The sequence below is a fragment of the Somniosus microcephalus genome, chromosome 7, assembly GCF_052327205.1.
Source record: "Somniosus microcephalus isolate GS21.2 chromosome 7, FLI_Smic_1.0, whole genome shotgun sequence".
In the NCBI taxonomy this organism is placed as follows: Eukaryota; Metazoa; Chordata; class Chondrichthyes; order Squaliformes; family Somniosidae; genus Somniosus; species Somniosus microcephalus.
The window spans coordinates 201,438,970-201,459,785 of record NC_140993.1 but is presented as its reverse complement, the minus strand read 5'-3'; the positions used below and the strand labels follow the sequence as shown (position 1 = coordinate 201,459,785).

General features: G+C 48.7%; 1 protein-coding gene across 1 annotated transcript in view; it reads right to left on the bottom strand.

The window, feature by feature from the left end:
- Nucleotides 1-6,463: 6,463 nt before the first annotated feature.
- Nucleotides 6,464-20,816, bottom strand: part of dscc1 (DNA replication and sister chromatid cohesion 1) — a 50,888-nt gene continuing 36,535 nt past the window's right edge. The window contains exon 6 of the mRNA XM_085993341.1: nucleotides 6,464-6,620. Coding sequence (XP_085849467.1) covers nucleotides 6,479-6,620 — 142 coding nt within the window. The 3' untranslated portion in view covers nucleotides 6,464-6,478. The remainder of the gene's footprint in view (nucleotides 6,621-20,816) is intronic.

Below are 20,816 nucleotides of genomic sequence, written 5' to 3'. Positions count from 1 at the left end.
AGTCTCTCTCTCTCTCTCCCCCTCCCCCCGTCTCTCTCTCTCCCCCCCCAGTCTCTCTCTCTCTCTCTCCCCCCCCAGTCTCTCTCTCTCTCTCCCCCCCAGTCTCCCTCTCCCCGTCTCTCTCTCTCTCCCCCCGTCTCTCTCTCTCTCTCTCTCCCCCCGTCTCTCTCTCTCTCTCTCCCCGTCTCTCTCTCTCTACTCCCCCCGTGTCTCTCTACTCCCCCCAGTCTGTCTACTCCCCCCGTCTCTCTCTACTCCCCCCAGTCTCTCTCTCTCCCCCCCAGTCTCTCTCTCTACTCCCCCCAGTCTCTCTCTACTCCCCCCAGTCTCTCTCTCCCCCCAGTCTCTCTCTCTACTCCCCCCAGTCTCTCTCTACTCCCCCCCAGTCTCTCTCTACTCCCCCCGTCTCTCTCTACTCCCCCCAGTCTCTCTCTCTCCCCCGCAGTCTCTCTCTCTACTCCCCCCAGTCTCTCTCTACTCCCCCCAGTCTCTCTCTACTCCCCCCAGTCTCTCTCTCCCCCCCAGTCTCTCTCTCTACTCCCCCCAGTCTCTCTCTACTCCCCCGTCTCTCTCTACTCCCCCCAGTCTCTCTCTACTCCCCCAGTCTCTCTCTCCTCCCCCCCAGTCTCTCTACTCCCCCCAGTCTCTCTCTCTACTCCCCCCAGTCTCTCTCTACTCCCCCCAGTCTCTCTCTCCTCCCCCCCAGTCTCTCTCTACTCCCCCCAGTCTCTCTCTACTCCCCCCAGTCTCTCTCTCCTCCCCCCCAGTCTCTCTCCTCCCCCCAGTCTCTCTCTCCTCCCCCCCAGTCTCTCTACTCCCCCCCAGTCTCTCTCTCGACTCCCCCCAGTCTCTCTCTACTCCCCCCAGTCTCTCTACTCCCCCCCGTCTCTCTACTCCCCCCCGTCTCTCTCTCTCTACTCCCCCCAGTCTCTCTCCTCCCCCCCAGTCTCTCTACTACTCCCCCAGTCTCTCTCTCTACTCCCCCCAGTCTCTCTCTCTACTCCCCCCAGTCTCTCTCTACTCCCCCCCGTCTCTCTCTCTCTACTCCCCCCAGTCTCTCTCTACTCCCCCCAGTCTCTCTCTACTCCCCCCAGTCTCTCTCTACACCCCCAGTCTCTCTCTACTCCCCCCAGTCTCTCTCTCTACTCCCCCCAGTCTCTCTCTCTACTCCCCCCAGTCTCTCTCTACTCCCCCCCAGTCTCTCTCTCCTCCCCCCCAGTCTCTCTCTACTCCCCCCAGTCTCTCTCTACTCCCCCCAGTCTCTCTCTCTCTCCCCCCAGTCTCTCTCTCTCTCCCCCAGTCTCTCTCTCTCCTCCCCCCAGTCTCTCTCTCTCCCCCAGTCTCTCTCTACTCCCCCCCAGTCTCTCTCTCTCTCCCCCCCAGTCTCTCTCTCTCTCTCTCTCCCCTCCCAGTCTCTCTCTCTCTCCCCCTCCCCCCCCCCCAGTCTCTCTCTCTCTCCCCCCCGCAGTCTCTCTCTCTCCCCCCCAGTCTCTCTCTCCCCCGTCTCTCTCTCTCTCTCTCTCTCTCCCCCCGTCTCTCTCTCTCTCTCTCTCCCCCAGTCTCTCTCTCTCTCTCTCCCCCAGTCTCTCTCTCTCTCCCCCCAGTCTCTCTCTCTCCCCGTCTCTCTCTCTCTCTCTCTCTCCCCCCGTCTCTCTCTCTCTCTCTCCCCCCCAGTCTCTCTCTACTCCCCCCAGTCTCTCTCTACTCCCCCCAGTCTCTCTCTCCCCCCCAGTCTCTCTCTCCCCCGTCTCTCTCTCTCTCTCTCTCCCCCCGTCTCTCTCTCTCCCCCCCCAGTCTCTCTCTACTCCCCCAGTCTCTCTCTACTCCCCCCAGTCTCTCTCTCTCCTCCCCCCAGTCTCTCTCTCTCTCCCCCCCAGTCTCTCTCTACTCCCCCAGTCTCTCTCTCTCCTCCCCCCAGTCTCTCTCTCCCCCCCAGTCTCTCTCTCTCCCCCGCAGTCTCTCCCTCTCCCCCCAGTCTCTCTCTCTCTCCTCCCCCCAGTCTCTCTCTCCCCCGCAGTCTCTCCCTCTCCCCCCAGTCTCTCTCTCTCTCCTCCCCCCAGTCTCTCTCCTCCCCCCAGTCTCTCTCTCCCCCCCAGTCTCTCTCTCCCCCCCAGTCTCTCTCTACTCCCCCCAGTCTCTCTCTCCCCCCCAGTCTCTCTCTCTCCCCCCGTCTCTCTCTCTCTCTCTCCCCCCCAGTCTCTCTCTACTCCCCCCCCAGTCTCTCTCTCCCCCCCAGTCTCTCTCTCCCCCCAGTCTCTCTCTCCTCCCCCCAGTCTCTCTCTACTCCCCCCAGTCTCTATTTACTCCCCCCAGTCTCTCTCTCTCTCCCCCCAGTCTCTCTCTCTCTCTCTCCCCCCAGTCTCTCTCTCTCTCTCCCCCCCAGTCTCTCTCTCTCTCTCCCCCCCAGTCTCTCTCTCTCTCCCCCCCAGTCTCTCTCTCTCTCCCCCCCAGTCTCTCTCTCCCCCCCAGTCTCTCTCTCTCTCCCCCCCAGTCTCTCTCTCTACTCCCCCCAGTCTCTCTCTACTCCCCCCAGTCTCTCTCTCCTCCCCCCCAGTCTCTCTCTCCCCCCCAGTCTCTCTCTCTCCCCCCGTCTCTCTCTCCTCCCCCCCAGTCTCTCTCTCCCCCCCAGTCTCTCTCTCCCCCCGTCTCTCTCTCTCTCCCCCCCAGTCTCTCTCTCCTCCCCCCAGTCTCTCTCTACTCCCCCCAGTCTCTCTCTCCTCCCCCCCAGTCTCTCTCTACTCCCCCCAGTCTCTCTCTACTCCCCCCAGTCTCTCTCTCTCCCCCCCCAGTCTCTCTCTCCCCCCGTCTCTCTCTCTCTCTCTCTCCCCCCAGTCTCTCTCTCTCCTCCCCCCAGTCTCTCTCTACTCCCCCCAGTCTCTCTCTACTCTCCCCAGTCTCTCTCTCTCTCTCTCTCCCCCCAGTCTCTCTCTCTCTCTCCCCCCCAGTCTCTCTCTCCCCCCTGTCTCTCTCTCTCTCTCTCTCCCCCCCAGTCTCTCTCTCTCCTCCCCCCAGTCTCTCTCTACTCCCCCCAGTCTCTCTCTACTCCCCCCAGTCTCTCTCTACTCCCCCCAGTCTCTCTCTCCTCCCCCCAGTCTCTCTCTCTCTCTCTTCCAACAACAACATGCCCTCAAAAAACCCTCGGCACCACCGGGCACTCCAGCTAGTAAAATATATAATGATCTAGACAAGGGAACTAGGTGTAATATCTCCAAGTTTGCAGACGACACAAAGCTGGGTGGGCGTGTGTGCTGTGAGGAGGATGCAGAGAAATTCCAGTACGATTTGAACAGGTTGGGTGATTGGGCAGATGCAGTATAATGTGGATAAATGCGAGGTTATCCACTTTGGTGGCAAAACCAGGAAGACAGATTATTATCTGAACGGCAATAGATTGGGAAAAGGGGAAGTGCAACGAGACCTGGGTGTTCTTGTGCACCAGTCGCTGAAGGTAAGCATGCAGGTGCAGCAGGCGGTTAAGAAGGCAAATGGTATGTTGGCCTTCATAGCGAAAGGATTTGAGTACAGGAGCAAGGATGTCTTGCTGCAGTGGTACAGGGCCTTGGTGAGACCACATCTTGAGTATTGTGTGCAGTTTTGGTTGCCTTATCTGAGGAAGGATGTTCTTGCCATGGAGAGTGCAGTGAAGATTCACCAGACTGATACCTGGGATGGCAGGAATGACGTATGAGGAAAGATTGGGTCAATTAGGCTTATATTCGCTAGAGTTTAGAAGAATGAGAGGGGATCTCATTGAAACTTATAAAATTCTGACAGGACTGGACAGACTAGATGCAGGAAGGATGTTCCCAATGGCGGGGAGTCCAGAACCAGGGGTCACAGTCTAAGGATAAGGGGTAAGCCATTTAGGACTGAAATGAGGAGGAATTTCTTCACCCAGAGAGTGGTGAACCTGTGGAATTCTCTGCCACACAGGGCAGTTGAGGCCAATTCATTAAATATATTCAAGAAGGAGTTGGATATATTTCTTGAGGCTAAAGGGATCAAGGGATATGGAGAGAAAGCAGGGACAGGGTGCTGAATTTGGATGATCAGCCATGATCTCATTAAATGGCGGAGCGGGCTCGAGGGGCCGAATGGCCTACTCCTGCTCCTATCTTCTATGTTTCTATGTCCATACCCACAAGTGCCAAGCAACGACCATCTACAGCGAGGGAGACTAACTAAATCCCCTTGATATTCAATGGTATTAACATCGCCAAGTCCCCCACCATTAAGATCCTGGGGTCATCAACTGGAACAGTCACATAAATAGAAGTCAGAGGCTGGGTATTCTGCAATGTGTGGCTCACCTCCTGACTCCCCAAAACCTCTCCACCAGCTACAAGGCACAAGTCAAGAATGTGATGGAATATTCTCCACTTGCCTGGATGGGTGCAGCTGCCACAAAACTCAAGAAGGTCAACACCATCCAGGTTTTACCTCATATCCAGACCATGCTATACTTGACTTTGTTTGAATGATACTGCAGTGGGGAAAGAGTTAAACTGACATCGCTGGCAGTTTCACTGAATAGTGTAAGGAAGACAGGGACTACCATGAAAGACCACATCCATAAAGATGCGGTCAAAGATAGCTGACCTTTGGAGAGATATAAAACAATTAAATGGAGACAGCATGTCCAGCATTTCAACTGCCCGTAAGAACTTTATTACCTAGGTTACATTCCAAGGTATCTTTTAATTAGCATTCAGCAGTTTGAGTGATTGATTGAAGAGGCAGCTTATACATGTTTATATTAAGATTCGTAACCAATCCGTGAAGGTGCATGCAGGCCAAGATCCAATCAGGTGGCAGGAATGAATGAGGTGGCCATGCTTATTGTAATGTATAAAAATGTAGTGTTTTCTGTAACAATTTGGAAAGGTCTGGCTAAGACAGAGCAGACTGTTTCCCCACCAGTGCAATAAAGACAACTTGACTAATCGATCTAAAACCTTATGTCGAGTGTTGATTTAAAATACTCCACAACAATACAAAAGTGCTCCATTCTGCAACACTAACATCCTTGGTGATCAAGAAATAAATACTGACAATTCATTTTTTTTTAAATCTGTTCTAAGCAGATTGGCAAATTATTTTGAGTTGCAGTTAATTAACAGGTTAATGTCTTGATTTCCCAAAAATTATGTCCCATACCTGTACTTCCTGAGTGTCAGGTAAAGGAAACATGCTTTGTTGCACAGAAGAAAAGTCAGAGAAGGAAATATTAGAAGACCAAGACTTTCTAAAGCACTTTCTTGTGGACAGTTGCACGGCAGTACTGATGGAGCCCAGAAAGTATCACCCATATCTGCTCTCCAAGAACAATTATAAATATAGATTTCAGCTCCTACAGATCAGCAGACAAATGCATCAAAAGGTGTGATAGTGAGGCATCCAAATCAGCAAAGTGCCAAGTTTGATTCTTGGCCTTCACGGAGTTAGCAAACGTCAGCCAAGACAGTATTGAAGCACGAACATTGTCCTCAGCAGCCCAGGAAACGGGAAGGGACCCACCCCTTCTCACTCACTGGCCATCCAATAACTGATAATCGACATGTGTAAATGTTGGGTCAAGGCAGAGTTACGGCAAAGCACGATGCCCTCTATGGTCAAATAGGCTGTGACATGTTCCATCTTGACTCAGAGTGCCTGTCTGTTGAATTATATCTCAGCAAAGAGTCAATGGGGGCAAAATTCCCCTCGTTTGCGTCTCCAGTGGGAGGCGCTAACGGGGCGTGAATGGCTTTGCACCCCGAGGTGATAACCGCGCCTCCCGCAAAATTCCGCTGGAGGCTAGCGGCGGCGCTACCGGGTAGCGCACGGTCTTCTGCGCCCGGAGATCATGGTGTCATCTCCGGGCGCAGCGCCCTGGTAGCACTGCGGAAGAAAATTCACAATCACGCCCCGCAGCAGTGCCGGGCAATGTTACCGACTGCTGCAGGGGTCTCGAACACCGAGGTCGGCCGCTTGCGGGGCGCAACTTAAAGGCGTGGTGGGCGGCCGGCCGATTTTAAAAAGTATTTATTTTCGGCCACCGGTCGCGGCTTCCATGCCACGATCAATCAGCCCGGCACTCTGCATGAGCACAGCATTCCTGCTCCCACATATCTTAAAAATAAACCTGCAGAGCTCGCAGTGGGGAGCCCTTCCCTTTAATTAAGGGAAGAGCCCCTGCAACGCAGCAGCACCACGCTTGGCCACCTGTGGTGCTGCTGAGCACTTCGCCCCGGATCGGGACATTCCCCGCCTCTTGCGCTCTAAGAGGCAAGTGGAGCACTTGATTTAGCGCTCCACTTCCCTCTTGGAAGAAAAAATGAGAATTTTACTAATGTTTGAAAAGGTTAGCGCCTGGCACTAACTTTCCAAATAATTTTTTTGCTTAGCTTCAGAAGAGGAGCGTTATGGGAAGAAAATTAAAAAATATCAATTCATCTTATTTGATAAAAAAATGTTGAACTTAATAAAATCTGGTTGATCAGACCAACCTATATACAACAGTAAATTTCAATTTTGAAGCTGAAATATTATCAACATCTTTGCAAGTAAGTCCTATATCTGCCTTACCTTCATTTGTGTATCTTTTGCCATAACAATTAAGGCAATGTTCTATCATTTCCCTGTTAGGGAAAAACACAACAACATAGTTAAATATAGTAAACAAATTAATGGGAGATAAAAATGGACCTTGCTCAGATTAAATGGACGGAAAAAATTGCCAATTAGAAATGTACATCAACAAATGGGAAATGTTTAAAAAGGAAATAGAAAGTGTACAGATAGAATCTTACAGCACAGAAGGTGGTCATTCGGCCCATTTTACCTGTGCCGGCTCTTTGAAAGAGCTATCCAAATAGTCCCACACCCCTGCTCTTTCCCCATAGCCCTGCACATTTTTCCTTGTCAAGTGTATATCCAATTCCCTTTCGAAAGTTACGATTGAATCTGCTTTCATCACCCTTTCAGGCAGCACTTTCCAGAACATAACAACTCACTCAAGTTTATTCTAGCAAGGAAGAAAGGGAGTATATCTAAGGCTGGAGTTCTATGGTTGAATAGGGAGGCAAGATCAAATTTGAAACAAAAACAGTATTTAGCAGTTGCAGAACAAATCATCAAATTGAAAACCAATACAAATACAAAGAAAACAGAAAAGCTGTAAAAAGGAAGAGTGGAAAGGTTCAGAGGGAGTATGCGAAAAAAAAAAAAACATTTTAAACTAAGGACAATAAAAAACCAGATTTCTATAGACACATTAGCAGTAAGAGAAATGGGCAAGGAAGGGATAGAGCCTTGAAGAGATAAAGGAGGCAAGCCTGTGTGGAAAGCAAGGGAATGGCAGTGATATAAATAAACAATTTGCCTCAGTTTTCACAGAGGAGGTAGGTAACGAGATTGTTACCTCATTATAACGGTGATGAACATCCTCCAAAAAGCTTGGAGACTACTTTTTTTTAAAAATTCATTCATTCATTCATGGGATGTGAGCGTCGCTGGCAAAGCCAGCATTTATTGCCCATCCCCAATTGCCTTTGAGAAGGTGGTGATGAGCCACCTTCTTGAACCGCTGCAGTTCGTGTGGTGAAGATATTCCCACAGTGCTGTTAGGTGGGGAGTACCAGGATTTTGACCCAGCGATGATATGTTTCCAAGTCAGGATGGTGTATGTCTTGGAGGGGATCTTGGATATGATGATGTTCCTATGCGCCTGCTGCCCTTCTCCTTCTAGGTGGCAAAGATTTGGGAGGTGCTGTCGAAGACGCCTTGGTGAGTTGCTGCGGTGCATTTTGTAGATGGTACACACTGCAGCCATGATACGTCAGTGACGGAGGGAGTGTATGTTTGAGGTGGTGGACGGGGTGCCAGTCAAATGGACTACTTTGTCCTGGATGGTGTCGAGCTTCTCGAGTGTTGTTGGAGCTGCACTCATCCAGGCAAGTGGAGAATATTCCATCACACTCCTAACTTGTGCCTTGTAGATGGTGGAAAGGCTTTGGGGAGTCAGGAGGTTAGACACTTGCTGCAGAATACCCAGCCTCTGACCTGCTCCTGTAGCCACAGTACTTATGTGGCTGGTCCAGTTAAGTTTCTGGTCAATGGTGACCCCCAGGATGTTGATGGTGGGAGATTTGACGATGGTAATGCCATTGAATGTCAAGGTGAGGTGGTTAGTCTCTCTCTTGTTGCAGATCGTAACTGCCTGGCACTTGTGTGGTGTGAATGTTACTTGCCATGTATCAGCCCAACCCTGAATGTCATCCAGATCTTGCTGCATGCGGGCATGGACTGCTTCATTATTTGAGGAATAGCGAATGGAACACTGTGCAATCATCAGCAAACATCCCCACTTCTGATCTAGTGATGGAGGAAAGGTCATTGATGAAGCCGCTGAAGATGGTTGGGCCTCAGACGCTGCCCTGAGGAACTCCTGCAACGACGTCCTGGGGCTCAGATGATTGACCTCCAACAACCACTAACATCTTCCTTTGTGCTAGGTATGACATATATCTGTCATCCAGACATTATGTACAGACAAACCCAGAGGTATCTTGTCAGAATGCGACCATTTTACCCTTAAAATACAGACTGACAAAATATGCTCCACCCAAGCTAGAGACAAGGCAGAAGGGTCTGGAGTTTCCTCCACATTTGTGCCCAGAGACATGCTTTATCTGGGCACAAGCCAAATATGTGGCTTAAAAGATAGTGGAATTTTGGACATACATAAGTGAGTTACGCACAAAACAAGAAGTCTCCTCAATCTGTTGTTAAGTCATCCATCAAACGATTCTATGCCCACAAAACTGATCACGTCCCCAAGTCTCAAATGCAAGCATCATCCAATTGCGCTTGTTCGGAAGCGCTCTTCACATTGTGACCAGATTTTCAGGTGCAGCAGGAAAGAAAATAATTCTTCTGGTGTTTAATTGGAATTTGTTTAGCATTTTTTTATGAAGACATCCTCAGTGAGATCTGCTCTACATTTTCTGTGTCTTTTTAAAATGCATTTTTGTGGCACAAGTATAAATCACATTAAAATTGAAAACCTTGCCAATTCCAGATTCCTAAACATGCTGTGCTTAATGTCCATGAATGATGGTTAAATGAGTTTAAACTTAATGAAGAAATATATGGTAAGGGTTCGGCACTTTCCTTGGGCCCTGACTGTTTACGCTGATATACACCCATCTTAAGTTTGGGCTTATTCTAATTAGATTGAGAAGATACTTGGGTGTAACTTGACATTGGCAAAATGGGCACGACATTGGGCGCATTTTTGGGTCTAACTTCCAGGTTGCGCCCACAGAGGAAACTCCAGACCACTATATTTTGGAGCAATTTACTGGAATCAAAGATTCTTTCCTCCCAAGGCCACCTCCCCCAACCCTAGATGATAATCTCTAATTAATTATGTTGTTTAAAAAACTGTTCTACGGCAGCCTTTAAAAGTAATTGCTGTCCACAGTAATAAGTACGGTTTTAAATTTTAAAAAGTGAAAGGGAAAGACATATTAAGCAGTAATTGAAATAGACAATCAGAGTACTGTACTACATTTCACACACTTCAGATGTGGTTTTCAAATCCTTCGTTAAGTGCGGTGATAAACTAAAGGCCAAAAATAAACCTTTCTTTGCCTAAACTAGAAAAAAAAACATAATCGAGTTGGAAAAAACTGTGACTTATTACAAGTGCCAAGATGTTATTGTGGAAAGCAACATTTTTAATGGGAAAAAGGTGCCGTTCCCTCTGTGGTTTAAAAAGGATCTGAACTTCTAAGCAACAAAAAAAAACTGTTGCATGCCAGTCTGGCAAGATCCTATTATTCTGTACGTACAGCATTCAGTCCCATCATGTGGAATTGTTTACCCCACTGTGGCATACACATTATTTATATTCAGCAGCATACTGTAATATGGAAGCAAATCCAACATCTGGCTGGAGAAATAACAGCACATCATTGACACACAAATTAGATCTTTAAATGCAGTCACCAGAAAATTTGGCCAAAACATTGATTTTTTTCAGTTGTATGGTACAGCTTGTAATGTATGTACCTTTAAGGGGGGAACTACTTTTTACAGCTCATGTATACTGTAGTACCGGCAGTGACCACATCTGTATATAACGCTGAGTAGTAATCTGTACAGATCAGTTGCAGTCTGAGCCACGTTGAGTAAACACCTATTGTACCGTTCTCCGCAGTCTGTGTCTTCTTATACACGGACATAACATTGGCGATGAGGCAGGTTCGAACCTACCTGCAACTCTGCATCACCTCCCAGGGATTCGTTCCTGGAGATCAGTGGATTGGAGGTCAAGGCCAGAGACTCGGGCGGCGACCACGGGCAACCGCCCAGTCATCCAGCAGAGACTCGAGAATTGCGGGGGAGGCTGTCGAGAGCCAGGCTTGGCTTTCCAGTCGAGGTGGTCCAGCGAAACGGGCTGGCAACAGGTAGTGCGCAGACCCTTCCCGGACAGCGGCGGGCTAGAGCCCGACCGAGCGGCACAGCAAAGGGCCGAGTAGCGTCGACGGGGGAGAGGGCAGAGCGCACAGGGCGCAGCCGGTGTTCAGGGGCCGAGCAGCGTCGGAGAGAGGGAGAGACGTGCAGAAACCCGCGAGGCGCCGCCATTGCCACGAGAACCGCCGGGAGTGGCGTCGGCAGCAACGGGGGAGGAAGGAAAGCGCGGGAGACGCCATTTTAAACCACACCCAAAATGCCGAAGAGTGGCAGTATCACCGCATTTGAAAATGAAGTCGAAGATTGGACTACATATGTCGAACGAATAGACGTGTACTGCAAAGCAAATGGGGTGTCAGATGACAAGAAAGCGTCGGTGTGGTGTATGTAACCGTTCCACCTTTAAGAGAACTATTTTAAGAGATGCACTACTTTATCTTGGCTGCTGTATACTGTAATACCGGTGGTGACCACACCGGTATATAAGTGCTGTGTAATGATTTATTGGGCAGTTCAGCCTGACCTTCGACTAGTAAAGACCTGTTGAATTTATTCTTGTGGTCTGTGTGCAGTGATTCTTATTAACAATAATTAGAACACACAGACTTAACAGTGGCGACGATGACGATCTTACCCTGCGGCAGAGATATATCCAAGGCAGTTTAACGGGCGTCGAGAAGAGGCATCCGCCCTCATCATCCTGCTGAGAAAAGACTCGGGTCTGAAGAGCAAGGAAGAATCCTGACACGAAGCCTTCCATCAGCAACAGGCAGTGATCATCCCTTCTACCACGGTGGTGGGTAAGCCGATCAGCGACGAGCAGCAAGTCGGCCACGTTGGCTGTGAAGTAGGGGAGGGAAAAACGGAGGATATAAGGGCGGAGAACTCGACCACGGCCGGGGAAAAGAGCCGGACAGAAGTCGGGGCCAGAGGCACTGAGACTGGGGCAGCGTAAGGCACGGGAGCCGCGGTGAATGCAAACGCAGCCGGTGTAAAAGACCGGGCTGCAAGCGGGCTGGGAGACGCAACAGCGTCGAGAGAGAGCTCGACCGCGACCGGGGAAAAAGGCCGGGCAGCTACCGAGGCTGCGAGGCGCGGGAGAAAATAAAAATAATTTTTTTTTAAAAACCGCGGAGAACTCAGCCGCAGCCGGGGGAAAGGACCGGACTGCAAGAGGGGCTGGGAGGCACGATTTGAGAACCGCTGGGGAGGGCGAACGCAGCAATACGGCAATCGCCATTACAGCCAGCGGGGGAGAAAGGCAAACGCGGGAAGCCGCCATTTTCGTAGGCGGGGGAAGAAGACAAGCGCGGGAAACCGCCATTTTGAAAAAAAAAGAAAAGAAAAATTTCTTTTTGTTTCTCAAGAAGATTGCGAGGATGCCTAAGCGTGGTAACATCAACGATTTCGATGCCGATGTTGAAGATTGGGCCACGTATGTAGAACGCATAGAGATTTATTGTAAGGCAAATAAAATATCAGATGAAGATAAAGCACTAACCTTACTAAACTCAATGGGTGTGAAGACATACGGGCTATTGAAGCATCTTCTATCACCAGCTAAACCGGCGGATCAGGCTTTCGCTAATATTGTTGCTGTCCTGAGAAATCATTTGAACCCCACACCGCTGATGTTAGCGGAACGATTTAAATTTTATGTGAGAACGCAACTGAAAGAGGAAAGCAACGCGGAGTATTTAATTGAACTGCGTAAGCTAGCGAAATACTGTCAGTTTGGGGAAAGACTGACAGAGGCACTGAGAGACAAATTCGTGTGTGGATTGTCGAAAGAAGGAACACAAAAGCGGCTGCTTGAAGAGAATGATCTTACACTTGATAAGGCTGTCACTATTGCAGCATCGCACGAAGCCGCAGCAAGAGGCACTGCGGAAATGCAGCTGAAGGCAGCGGTACTCAGCGTAGGTCAAATGGCTTTGGGTACAGCGAAATGTTATCGTTGTGGAAAGACAACACACGATCAGAACCAATGCTGGTTTAAAAATCAGGAATGTAGAAAATGTGGCAAGCTTGGTCACATAGCTAAAGTATGCCGGTCAGGAAAGAAGACCAGCAACAAAAAGTCACCGCAGGAAAAGTGCAGAAAGGTACATAAGGTGGCTGAGAAGAGTTCGGATGAACAGAATTCGGACTCAGACTCCAACAGCAAGGAACTGGGTAGTCTGAGAATTCACAATGTTAGTAAGGAAGCTGACCTACAAACTATCTGGGTCACGCTTCAGATAGCAGGAGTCCAAGTGAAGATGGAATTGGACACCGGATCGGCGTTGACGGTCATGAATAAGCAAGATTACAAAAGGTTATTCACACATATTCCCCTACGGGATACGGAGATAGTATTGCAGACATACACGGGGCAAAGAGTATACCCCATCGGAAAGATAAAAGTCAAGGTGGTACACAAGGGCAAAGAACACCAAGGAATGGACTTATATGTACTACCTGAGGGAGGTCCACCACTTCTGGGGCGGGAGTGGATCAGGAAAATAAATATGGACTGGCACTCCCTAAAAGCAATAACGGTAGATTCCGGAAAAAAAGATGTCAAACCTGAACGATTGTCCAGAATATTGGATGAGGCTAAAGAGGTGTTCCAACAGGGACTGGGAACACTGAGAGGAATTACGGCAAAAATCAAGATTGCAGAACATGCAAACCCAAAATTTTTCAAAGCCAGATCGGTACCTTATGCGATACGACCTGCTGTGGAAGCTGAGCTGGAAGGGCTAGAACGTTCAGGAGTACTGTCTAAGGTGGACTGGAGTGAGTGGGCCACGCCCATTGTTCCTGTCATGAAGCGTTCATCGAGTAACAAGCCAGGGGAACCGGGGAAGGTCCGCATCTGTGGAGACTTCAAGATCACGGTTAATCCGGTGCTTCACACGGTGCAATATCCGCTTCCGCGGACTGAGGATATCTTTGCTTCATTGTCTGGCGGGAAACACTTCACCAAGATAGACCTGGCGCAAGCGTACTTACAGATGGAAGTTGAGGAAGAGTCGCGCCAGTATCTCACAATCAACACGCACAGAGGCTTGTATCGATATAATAGACTGGTTTTTGGAGTGGCTTCGGCTCCAGCAATTTGGCAGAGGGCCATGGAGCAGGTATTACAGGGAATTCCAAGCACTCAATGTTACTTGGACGATATCCTGATTACAGGAGATGACGATGAGGAACACCTTGCAAATTTGAAACTGGTGCTCACCAGATTGAAGGAATATGGACTTCGAGTTAATCGCCAGAAATGTGAGTTCTTTCAGAGACGGATCTCGTACTGTGGTCATGTCATTGACCAGGAGGGGCTGCACAAGTCACCTGACAAGATCGAAGCTGTTGTGAAGGCTCCCGCTCCGGAAAATGTATCCCAGTTGAGGTCGTTCCTAGGGTTGATTAACTATTACCATACGTTTCTGCCAAATCTATCCACGGTGCTGCACCCGCTGAACGCTCTTTTGCAGAAAGAAGTACCATGGCAGTGGAGCGAGGACTGTAAGAAGGCCTTTCGCAAAAGCAAGGCATTGATCACCTCAGAGGAAGTGTTGGCTCACTTCAACCCAACGCTACCTATTCGTTTAGCTTGTGATGCTTCTCCTTATGGTATTGGAGCAGTACTCTCACACAAGTTGCCAAATGGCTTGGAAAGGCCAGTCGCATTTGCATCCAGATCATTGACCTCCGCTGAGCGCAACTGTGCTCAGATGGATAGGGAGGCTCTCAGCCTTGTGTGGGGAGTAAAGAAGTTTAATCATTACCTGCAGGGCCAGAAGTTTACACTGCTGACAGACCACCAGCCGTTGGTATCCATTTTTAACCCTAAGAAGGGTGTTTCGGTGATGACAGCACAGAGGCTCCAGAGATGGTCCCTTTTCCTAGGGGCACATCAATATCAGATAGAATTCAAAGGTACAAAGCAGCATGGTAATGCTGATGGGCTGTCGCGCCTGCCACTACCTACTGAGGAGGAGGCACCGACGGTTGACCCGGTGGAGTTATTTCACTCGACCATCATCGAATGTTTACCTGTCACCAATGCAAATATTGAAATGGAGACTAGGAATGACCCAACGCTGTCCCGGGTCTACAAATTGACAGTAAAGGGATGGCCAGCCCATGGTGATCCACTGTTACCGGCATTCTCAGCAAGACGAGAACAGCTGTTCATCTGTCAGGGAACATTGATGTATGGAACAAGGGTGATTATCCCTCCTAAGTTAAGAGAGAGAGTTCTAAAAGAACTACATGAAGGTCATCTGGGGGGAGTCAAGATGAAAAGCCTTGCTAGGGCTTATGTGTGGTGGCCGGGTATCGACCAACAGATAGAGGATCTGACGAAAAGCTGCTCAGGGTGCCAAGAAGTCCAAAATGCACCTCCAATTGCACCGCTGCATCCATGGGAATGGCCTTCAACCCCATGGCAACGTGTACATATTGACTTTGCTGGTCCATTCATGGACTCCATGTTTTTAATTGCGGTGGACGCACATTCTAAATGGCCAGAAGTGATTAAAATGACTACCACTACCTCGGAGAAGACGATCGCGGTGCTAAGAACGATATTTGCAAGAAATGGATTGCCAGAGCAAATATGTTCAGACAACGGACCACAGTTCGTGTCAGAGGAATTCCAGAAATTCCTGAAGAAGAATGGGGTGAAACATTATACCTCTGCCCCATATCATCCAGCTACGAATGGGCTGGCCGAGAGGTTTGTACAGACGTTCAAAAAGGCAATAAAGGCCATGAGCGAAGATCAGATTCCACTGCAACACAAGGTGGACAATTTCCTACTGGCATATCGAAACGCCACCCATGCAACAACAAACCAAAGTCCTGCCATGATGTTCTATAACAGGAGGTTGCGGTCCAGGTTGGACTTGTTAAAACCAAATGTGCGGAGGGAAGTCGAAAACAAACAGTTCCAGCATATCAATAACAAGCCCACTCGGAGTTTTGAAATAGGACAACAACCGGTGTTAGCCGGGGACGATAAAAACGAGAAATGGCAATCTGGAACAATTCGGGCCAGACAAGGACCCCTGATGTACACGGTAGATGTTGGTGAAAACGAAATGCGACATCATGCTTGTTAAGTCTGTGTGTTATAGTGATAATTACTACACAGACTACAAGAGTAAATTCAACAGGTCTTTACTGGTTGGAGGTAGGGACTATACTGAATACAATATTACTACACAGTGCTTATATACCGGTGTGGTCACCACCGGTATTACGTATACAGCAGCCAGAGAAAGTAGTACATCTCTTAAGGTGGAGCAGGCTTAAGTTCTCTTAAGGTGGAACAGGTTACATACATCACAATCCCCCCTTTTTAGCTTAACAGTCATATCCCCATTTAACATAACATAATAACATATATACATATATAACTTCAGGTATAACAGTTCAAAGGTTCAGTCTCTCAGGAGGCTTTCTGATGCGGCTTGGATAACGCCTCTCAGTAGTCTCTGATTCTTGTTGTTGAGGTGCCTCCTCTATTTGGTTTCCAATGTATTGGGTGTCATCATCATCAAGTACATTCCCTGCCGAGGTAGATGCTTCAGGTTCATTAACGTCTTCCACAGTTGTCTCTGTCACAACCATGGGTTCGACCCTTGCTCTCGACTCTACCAGTTGATCCGCATGACGCCTTATCACATTATGACCAATATCTACTGTGTACATCAGAGGTCCTTGTCTGGCCCGAATTGCTCCGGACTGCCATTTTTCGTTTCCATAGCCCCTTGCCAACACTGGTTGTCCTACGTCGAAAGTTCGAGTGGTCTTGTTGTTAATATGCCGAAACTGTTTGTTTTCCACTTCCCTCCGCACATTTGGTTTTAACAAGTCCAACTTGGACCGCAACCTCCTGTTATAAAACATCATGGCAGGACTTTGGTTAGTCACTGCATGATCGGCGTTTCGATATGACATCAGGAACTTGTCGACCTTGTGTTGCAGCGGAATCTGATCATCGTTCATGGCCTTAATTGCCTTTTTGAATGTCTGGGCAAATTTTTCAGCCAACCCGTTTGTCGCCGGATGATATGGGGCAGAGGTATAATGTTTTACTCCATTCTTCTTTAAGAATTGTCGGAATTCTTCCGATACAAACTGTGGTCCGTTGTCCGAACAGATCTGTTCTGGCAATCCGTTCCTTGCGAATATTGTTCTTAACACCGCAATTGTCTTTTCTGAAGTAGTGGTATTCATCTTGATGACTTCTGGCCATTTGGAATGTGCGTCCACCGCGATTAGGAACATGGAGTCCATGAATGGACCAGCAAAGTCAATGTGTACGCGTTGCCATGGGGCTGAAGGCCATTCCCATGGGTGTAGCGGTGCTATCGGAGGTGCATTTTGCACTTTTTGGCACCCAGCGCAGCTTTTCGTTAACTCCTCAATCTGTTGGTCAATACCCGGCCACCATACATAAGCCCTAGCAAGACTTTTCATTTTAACTCCCCCCAGATGACCTTCATGCAGTTCGTTTAAAACTCTTTCCCTTAACTTGGGAGGAATAATCACTCTTGTCCCGTACATCAAGGTACCATGGCAGACGGACAGCTGGTCTCGCCTTGCCGAAAATGCCGGTAACAGAGGGTCACCCCGTGTTGGCCATCCTTTCACTGTCACCTCGTAGACTCTGGACAGTGTCGGGTCGTTCCTGGTTTCTCTTTCAATACTTGCATTGGTGACTGGTAAACCCTCGATGATGGTCGAATGAAATAACTCAACAGGGTCAACTTTCGTCGTGTCTTCTTCTTCAGGTAGTGGCAGGCGCGACAGTCCATCAGCATTGCCATGCTGTTTCGTACCTTTGAATTCTATTTGATATTGATGTGCCCCTAGGAAAAGAGACCATCTCTGGAGGCGCTGCGCTGTCATCACCGAAACACCCTTCTTAGGGTTAAAAATGGATACCAACGGTTGATGGTCTGTCAGAAGTGTGAATTTTTGGCCCTGCAGGTAATGATTAAACTTCTTCACTCCCCATACAAGGCTAAGAGCCTCCCTATCGATCTGCGCATAGTTGCGCTCAGCGGAGATCAATGATCTGGATGCAAACGCGACTGGCCTTTCCGTGCCATTTGGCAACTTGTGTGAGAGTACTGCCCCAATACCATATGGAGAAGCATCACAAGCCAACCGAATAGGCAGTGTCGGGTTGAAGTGAGCCAACACTTCCTCTGAGGTGATCAATTCTTTGCTTTTGCGAAATGCCTTCTTACAGTTTTCGCCCCATTCCCATGGTACCCCTTTCTGTAAAAGAGCGTTTAACGGGTGCAGTACCGTGGATAGATTTGGCAGAAATTTATGGTAATAGTTAATTAATCCTAGAAACGACCTCAACTGAGAGATATTCTCCGGAGCGGGAGCCTTTACAACTGCCTCAATCTTGTCAGGAGACTTATGAAGCCCCTCCCGGTCAATGACATGACCACAGTACGAGATCCGCTTCTGGAAGAACTCACATTTCTGCCGATTTACTCTAAGTCCATACTCTTTCAGTCTGTTGAGCACCAGTTCCAAGTTTGCGAGATGTTGTTCATCACCATCACCTGTGATCAGAATATCGTCCAGGTAACATTGTGTGCCTGGAATTCCCTGTAATACCTGCTCCATGGCCCTCTGCCAAATTGCTGGAGCCGATGCCACTCCAAAAACCAGCCTATTGTACCGGTACAACCCTCGATGCGTGTTGATCGTGAGGTATTGGCGTGACTCTTCCTCAACCTCCATCTGCAAGTACGCCTGCGCCAGGTCTATCTTGGTGAAGTGTTTCCCGCCAGACAATGAAGCGAAAATATCCTCAATCCGTGGAAGCGGATACTGCACCGTGTGAAGCACCGGATTAACGGTGATTTTGAAATCTCCACAGATGCGAACCTTCCCTGGATCTCCTGGCTTGTTGCTCGCAGGACGTTTCATAACGGGAACAATGGGCGTAGCCCACTCACTCCAATCTACCTTAGACAGTACACCTGAACGTTCTAGTGCTTCCAGTTCCGCTTCAACAGTAGGTCGTATTGCATAGGGTACCGGTCTGGCTTTAAAAAATTTTGGTTGTGCATGTTCATCAATCTTGATGTTTGCCGTAATTCCTCTCAGTGTTCCCAGTCCCTGCTGGAACACCTCTTTAGCATCATCCAATATTCTGGACAATCGTTTAGGTTTGACATCTGTTTCCCCGGAATCTACCGTTAGTGCCTTCAAGGAGTGCCAGTCCATATTCATTTTCCTAATCCACTCCCGTCCTAGTAGTGGTGGACCTCCTTCAGGTAGCACATATAAGTCCATTACTTGGCTTTCTTCGCCCTTGTGGACCACTTCTACCTCTATTTTTCCGATGGGGTACACTCTTTGCCCCGTGTATGTTTTCAATATAATCTCCATATCCTGTAAGGGAATATGTTGGAATAACCTTCTGTAATCTTTCTTATTCATGACCGTCAATGCCGATCCAGTGTCCAATTCCATTTTTACTTGGACTCCTGCTATCTGAAGAGTGACCCAAATTGTCTGGAGATCTGCATCCTTACCAATGTTGTGTACTCTTAAGCTATCCAGTTCATTACTGCTAGCGTCTGAATCTGACTTCTGTTCGGTCAAACTGTTCTTTGTCACCTTGTGTACCTTTGCGTATTTTCCTTGCGGTGACTTTTTGTTGCTGGTCTTCTTTTCTGACCGGCATACTTTAGCTATGTGGCCAAGCCTGCCACACGTTCTGCATTCTTGGTTTTTAAACCAACACTGGTTCTGATCGTGCGTTGTCTTTCCACAACGATAACATTTGACAGAACTCAAACCCAATTTGTTTGTACCGAGTTCCGGTGACCGTAGCTGCATTACTGCCGTGCCTCTCGCTGCGGCTTCGTGTGCTGCTGCCATAGTGACCGCCTTCTCAAGCGTCAGCTCATTCTCCTCGAGCAGTCGCTTTTGTGTATCCTGTTTAAATAAACCACACACAAATTTATCTCGTAGTGCCTCTGTCAGTCCCGTTCCAAACTGACAATATTTTGCTAGCTTACGTAATTCCATCAAATATTCAGCATTGCTTTCATTCTGCAGCTGCCTTCTGTCGTAAAATTTAAATCGTTCCGCTAGCATCAGCGGCGTGGGGTTTAGATGATTTTTCAGGACAGTAACAATCTCCTCGAACGTCTTATCCGCCGGTTCATCTGGTGATACAAGGTGTTTCAATTGCCCGTATGTCTTCGCACCCATTAAATTTAATAATGTTAGTGCTTTATCTGCATCAGGAATTTTATTTGCCTTACAATAATTTTGTATGCGTTCTACATACATGGCCCAATCTTCGATGTCACTATCAAAGGTATTAATGTTCCCATGTTTAGGCATCATTGCAATTTATTGTATTTTTATGTTATCCAAGATGGCGGCTTCCCGCTCTTGTCGTCGTCCTCCGCCCACAAAATGGCGGTATTCCCGCGCTTGGCGGTCTTCAGCCGTCCCCCTACGCTGTCTCCGCTTCACCGCGGCTCTCGCGCCTTCAGTTTCCCCAGACGCTGCGCCTTTTAGCCTGAATGCGGCCCTTATCTCCGGTCGCGATCGATGTCCCCGCGCTGCGCCTCTCGCTCGAAAGCGGCCCGGCCCTTATCTCCGGTCGCGATCGATCTCACCGCCCTTATTCCTCCGTCTTCCCAGCCCCGTCTGTACAGCCAACGCGGTTGACTTTCTGTCGCGTCGCTGCCCGGCTTACCCACCACCGAGGTAGAAAGAAGAAGCTGACAGTCGCTGATGGAGGCTTCGAGGTCAGGATGTCTTCTGCACTCCGGTTTCTCGATGCCTGCCGCTCGACGTGTCTTCCAGTAGGGTGATGAGGGTGGAAACCTCTCTCCAACGTCCTGTCTGTGGACGAAGCCGCCGTGGAAATAACTGCCGCAGGGTAAGAATCGGACTCGTTGCCACTGTTAAGTCTGTGTGTTATAGTGATAATTACTACACAGACTACAAGAGTAAATTCAACAGGTCTTTACTGGTTGGAGGTAGGGACTATACTGAATACAATATTACTACACAGTGCTTATATACCGGTGTGGTCACCACCGGTATTACGTATACAGCAGCCAGAGAAAGTAGTACATCTCTTAAGGTGGAGCAGGCTTAAGTTCTCTTAAGGTGGAACAGGTTACATACACCACAATGCTGACCAACTGGTGGAGTCGAGAACAAGGGTCAAGCCCATGGTTACGACAGAGACAACCGTGGAGGAAGTTAGTGAACCTGAAGCATCTACCTCAGAAGTGAATATACCTGATGATGATGTCCTATCCCTAGGGGATCAACTAGATGAGTCACCCCAGCAACGAGAA